The sequence below is a fragment of the Etheostoma spectabile genome, chromosome 12 (genome assembly GCF_008692095.1).
Source record: "Etheostoma spectabile isolate EspeVRDwgs_2016 chromosome 12, UIUC_Espe_1.0, whole genome shotgun sequence".
NCBI classification, from domain to species: Eukaryota; Metazoa; Chordata; class Actinopteri; order Perciformes; family Percidae; genus Etheostoma; species Etheostoma spectabile.
In genome coordinates, this window is record NC_045744.1 from 29,784,707 (window position 1) to 29,790,439 (window position 5,733).

The window sequence follows — 5,733 nt, forward strand, 5'->3', positions numbered from 1 at the left end:
ACTTGATGCCATCTGTGAAAAAGCTGAAGTTAAAGAGAGGATGGTTTCTACAAATGGATAATAATCCTAAACAAACCTCAAAATCCACAGTGGATTACAATCAAGAGGTGTGAACTGAAGGTTTTGCTATGGCCTTCACAATCTCCTGACCTTAACATAATTGAAAATCTATGGATAGACCTTAAAAGAGCAGTGTGTGACAGACAGCCCAGAAATCTCAAAGAACTGGAAGACTTTTGGAAGGAAGAATGGGCGAAGATACCTCAAACAAGAATTGAAAGACTCTTGGCTGGCTACAAGTGTTTCCAAGCTGTGATACTTGCCAAAGGGGCCAGTACAAGGTATTAACTCTGCAGGGTGCCCAAACCTTTGCAGATGGCATTTTTTTGTTTTCTGTTATTTTGAAAGTGTAAATGATGGAAATAAAATCTAATTTTTTGTGACATATAATATGAATGTCTAATCTGTAATTTGATGCCTTTTGGAGATTTTTCCATCTTTTCTTGGCTTCTTTATGCACATTAATACAAATTTTTACCTGGGGTGCCCAAACTTTCAAACCCCACTGTATATCAGAATCAGAATTAGCTTTATTTGCCAGGTATGAGTACACATATGAGGAATTTTTCTTTGGAACATTGTTGCTCACAAACAATATATACACACACTAATATATACACACACTCTAAATAGAAACAGTATAGAGGCAATATTGCAATGAGAATGCAGGAGTGAATTGTGATAGTTATTATATTAAATGTGGAGCATGGTGCAAAGGACGCTGTAATAAATTCTATTATGTTATTATATTACAATATGAACATTATGAACAGCTCTGAAATAGAGAATGATGAATAAATAATAAGTGGAAACAGTAAACAGGTGCTGTTTAGAGACAGTATCATTTTAGAAAACAATAAATTTATCGATAAATCCAATAAATCAGTCAATCAATAAATAACAACACAGAGGAAACAAACGCACAGCCTCTCTTCTACTCTGAAAATGAATGACTTTCTCTCACATATGTTACATTGTTTTTTTTTTTTTTATTAAACTAACCAGAGAATGTCAGAAGATCTTTCAGACTACCACTCTGTACATCATTACATTACTGGGCCAAATAAATGTAGGCTGTTTCCTTCAGAGAAAACTGCTCTAATGGACTAAATGTCTTCAGGACACACACACATACACGCTAGAATGAACTTGAATTGGGTGAGCTGGGTCACAGAGACCCAAACAGAGTCCCCTTGTAAAGCTCTTTTTGTCAGGTTACTCTCTTGTTTGACTGCATTTGTCTCTGTATTTTCAATGTGATACATGACCTCTTTAGATCATGCAAACATTTGAATTGTCTGTATGGAATAATTTGATGAATGTCTTTTTTTCATTCTCTCTTCCTAGGTGGTGTTTGTGGTTCAGTATTTTAAAAAGAGAGCTATGGTTTCTGTAAGTCCGTCGGACACGGCCTCAGCCAACACGGAGGACGCTTCACCACAAAGAACTGAGCACATTGTTCCACAGGTAGCTTACCTTCTGCATTGTGTATATGAAAGTTAATATGTTTGGAGCCATGTTTCCATCCAAACGTTTTTATACAAATTAAAGCTATAGTGAGTAGTTTCGGTTTCCCCCATGAGGAATTCTAAGTAATGACAACAAAACTGTCGGCAAGTCCACATGATGCAAGCCTTCCGTGATCGCGCGCCATCCCCACCCCTCCTCCACCCAGCTGCTAGTAGCCAAGGAGGACACTGTTGATTATAAAAAATATGGACTCTTCAGAAGAGGTCATTATCTTCACTCGAGTTTCTGCGCAGGAAAATAGTCTGAATATAGTCATACAGAGCAATACAGAGACAGTTGTGTGCAGTTGTCTGATAGTCTTAATTAGCTTTTTAGCAACACATTTGGTCATGGCTTGAATGTAACGGATGTAAAAAGTTACGTACTGAAGTTTTAACATGAAAAATATTGACACAAACTTTGTATGTTCAATCTCATCAAATTATCTCTTAATCAGTAGACAATGTGATGTACGCTGATGGTCACGTTCTTTGCCGAATAAAAATTAATTGGAATTTACGTTTTATATTGCAATCGGCCATAAATCAAAGAAGAAGAAGTTTTAGGTAATTTCCGCCGCGGATTTCCGCTTTCTTAATAAGTGGATAAGTGGACAGGTGTAAGTGGACCAACAAGAAGACAAGAGACTTTTTGATAGCTTATGGCACATAAGCACTATTACAACACGTGCAGCATTGCTCATTTGCAGGTAGATGGCACAATTCATTTTAGATAGCAAACTTTGTACCCAGATGTAGCTTGAATGCTCTGCGATTCAGTGTAAAAGTGAATGGAAACGCCTCAAAATGTCTCCTATCTATTCCATATAGCTATTTGAACATCATGTGGCGTCATTACACACCTGTTTTTATTCTACTTAAAGCCGTTGGATGGAAACACACTTTCACCAGCTGTATTTGCATGAGTGTTTTTAGAAAAATTCAGATAATTGAAAAGTGAATGAAAACATAGTTACTGTTTTCTGTTTTTTTTGTGACATTACAGACAGTAAAAGGGAGTGAGACTTGGCACAATGTCACCCAAATAATAAAGATCTCAATATTCTACAGAAATGTTTTAATTCTATTTCAGGCAATTTTCAATTCATTGTTTTTTTTCTTTTCTACTTCAACAGAGCCCAGGATCCTTCACAGAAGTTACATGACTATGAATTTCCCCCCAACCACACCCAGTGTGAAACCTGGCAACACAGTTACAAAAAAATTATTCTCATTTTTAAATAGGATATCCAGGTACAACAAACTACAGACATTTCAAACCCAATGTCTTCATGTCTAGCATAACATTACGTAAAACGATGAAAAATGACTTCATATTAAACTAGTAGTAATCTGGTAATGTGTTAGATGTGGTTAGGGGTCCATGAGTCCAGGCAGCAAAGTTCAGACAAGATGCCCTGGCTCTCCTGTCAAGATGGTAGTTTGGTTGCATACATATTGATTTTTGTTGGTGCTAGTAGCTTTGTTTGGTCATAATTTGCATGTCTTAGTACTTGTTTGTGTTTCCTCTTCCTGTTGTTTGTGCGTGATGTTTTAAAGTGCAGTGTGGTGCAACACTTCAACTCCCAGGTCAGCACAGGGATGATTTATTTTCGACACACTTTCTCCCTCATGCAATGCCTCGTGCTTTTCATCAGACTCCCCTCATAAACACATTAGCGCTAGCTTTGTGTAAAGATGTAAAAATAATGTTTATTTAGGGTCACATTGACTCAAGTTGCCATGTAGCTGTTATGCCTGACTGAATTCTGCCTGACTGAATTCTGCCTGACTGAATTCTGCCTCAGTCTGAGTGGATCTGGAAACAGCAGGAAGAAAGTAACGGTTACTGGAAAGCAGTGCTGTAGTAACAGTAGCACACCCAGCCCCTTGCAAATACTTCTGTAATAAATACAATAAATGTAATTCCCATTTGAATTCAAGTTGACTGAGCTGTCTTTATTTATTATAATAATAATCTTCATTTGTAGAGCACTTTTCAAAAACAAGTTACAAAGTGCTTTAACAAGTGTAAAGCCAATAATACACAAGAGACAATAATACAAAAAGATAAAAGCATAAAAACATTGAAAAGACTAAAATACAGAAAAATATAAAGTTAGTAAAATACAATAAAATAAAAGGGATGTAAAAAAGTCAAATAAGATCGGGAAAGGCTCTCCTATAAAAGTATGTTTTAAGAAGGGACTTAAAAGAGTTCACTGACTCAGCTGACCTGATTTCCTCAGGCAGGTCGTCGCCTCAGGGCCCTAACAGCAAACGCTCTGTCCCCTTTAGTTTTCAGTCGAGACTCTGGAACAGATAGCAGACCTCTGCCCAAGGATCTCAAGGTGCGTGCTGGTGTATAGGGGACTAAAAGTATAGTATGTATGGTATTTGATTTGTTTTGCTGTTGTAGTATTTGTTTTGCTGTATAGTATTTGTTTTGCTGTATAGTATTTGTTTTGCTGTTTTATTATGTATAGTATTTGTTTTGCTGTTTTTAATATATGAATTCTCTGTGCGGTGTCCTTGAGTGCCAAGAAAGGCGCCTTTAAATAAAATGTATTATTATTATTTAAAAAGTTAAAAAGACTGTTAAAATCTGATTTTGTCAGCTCAGACTGCTGAAGAGCTGTGTCATTTGTTCCGACATGGACTATCACTCTTGTGATGGAGGACAGGAGCAATGGCATTAGGTCCTGGAGTTTTTTTTAAATGTCAGCCGTGGTGGCAAGGGGAAGCAGTGAGTGGTAGCGTTACAGAAACTGATGTTTCTGGTTATGGTGACCAATAATTAGTGTGGTTGGGGAGAAAAGAGGACGAGGAGATGCCGGTTGTGGGGTTCCAGAGCAGTACTGAGCAGAATCGGCATCAACACAATGTTCTTGTCATTTTGATTGTTCTCTGCAGAAAACAATTAAACCTTCACCAAAGACTAAACCTTGATTCATTTTGCAGTCTGTCTTTATTACAGTCTCACTTCCATCAAATTCCTCTCTCGCTGTACAAGAAACTTCCACGACAGTAAGTAACATGAAACTCAGGGAAAGATAAACAGTAGTTGATTGTGGATGGCAGGCAGGTGTGAACGGCGGGAGCAGGTGATCATAGATGAAATGCAGGTGTGCGTAGTCAGGTGGCTGTAAGGGAGTCATGGAAAAAAACAAACACAGCAGGAACAAAATAAGCAAGACAGTAGAAAACTCTAGATAGAAAACAAAAACTCACGGTCAGCTGCCCCAACCACAACAGTACCCCCTCCTCAAAGGACGCCTCCAGGCGGACCGCCAGGCTTGTCCGGGTGGGCCCTGTAGAAGTCCGTCAGGAGGGTCTTGTTCAAGATCTGACTAGCCGGAATCCAAGAACGTTCCTCCGGCCCGTAACCGGCCCAGTCTACAAGGTACCGGTAGCCTCAACCTTTACGACGAATGTCCAGCAGGCGGTGTACCGTATAGGCAAGGTGACCGATGATGCGCAGAGAGGGAGGTGCTGTCACTGGGACGGAGAGAGGGCTGGTGGCGGTTTGAGCCGAGAGACGTGAAGACCGGGTGGATTTTGAGATGAGGCGGCAGACTAAGCCTGACAACAGTGGGGTTTAGGACAGTCTCAACGGTGTAAGGACCCACAAACCGAGGAGTCAGCTTTTTGGAGGACGTCTGCAGCGGGAGGTCCTGGGATGAAAGCCAGACTCTCCGGCCAGGCTGGTAGACAGGAGCCGATCTGCAATGGCCAGGCGTTTGTTGCGGACGGCAGTGCGTTGGAGCGCTACCCTGGCCTCTTTTCAAACTCGTCGACATCGCCTGAGGTGAGCCTGAACTGATGGGACAGCCACATCTTCCTCTAGGGCCGGGAACAGCGGAGGCCCCACAGCACACAAGCTCTTTGTTGTTAGAGATTTAAAGATGAACTGAACTGAAAAACTAACTTTTGATAACTTGTTGGTTATGATAATTACAAATGAATTACACTAAAAAAAAATATTAAAAAAATCAATATAGCTTTTTTTAAAGCAACACAAAAATTGCGTTTGTTAGTATTAGAACGCTGATAATATCAATGACGTCACTGGCATGGTAGGACCCGTTAAGGTATATAGGCATATATAGGCAGGTTACGCTTTTGAGCCTGTGAGGGACAGGCCTGTAGTGTCTGACTACCACCA

General features: G+C 39.8%; 1 protein-coding gene and 1 long non-coding RNA gene across 3 annotated transcripts in view; one reads left to right on the forward strand and one right to left on the reverse strand.

Annotated features, from left to right (window-relative positions):
- The window catches only part of LOC116699587 (phospholipid phosphatase-related protein type 5), a 13,452-nt gene extending 10,698 nt beyond the window's left edge, over positions 1-2,754 (forward strand). For both annotated transcript variants that reach the window (XM_032532254.1, XM_032532255.1), the window contains exons 5-6: positions 1,408-1,527; positions 2,705-2,754. In XM_032532254.1, coding sequence (XP_032388145.1) covers positions 1,408-1,527; positions 2,705-2,734 — 150 coding nt within the window. In that variant the 3' untranslated portion in view covers positions 2,735-2,754. The remainder of the gene's footprint in view (positions 1-1,407; positions 1,528-2,704) is intronic.
- Positions 1-5,733, reverse strand: part of LOC116699588 (uncharacterized) — a 17,981-nt gene that overhangs the window by 3,117 nt on the left and 9,131 nt on the right. The window lies entirely within an intron of this gene.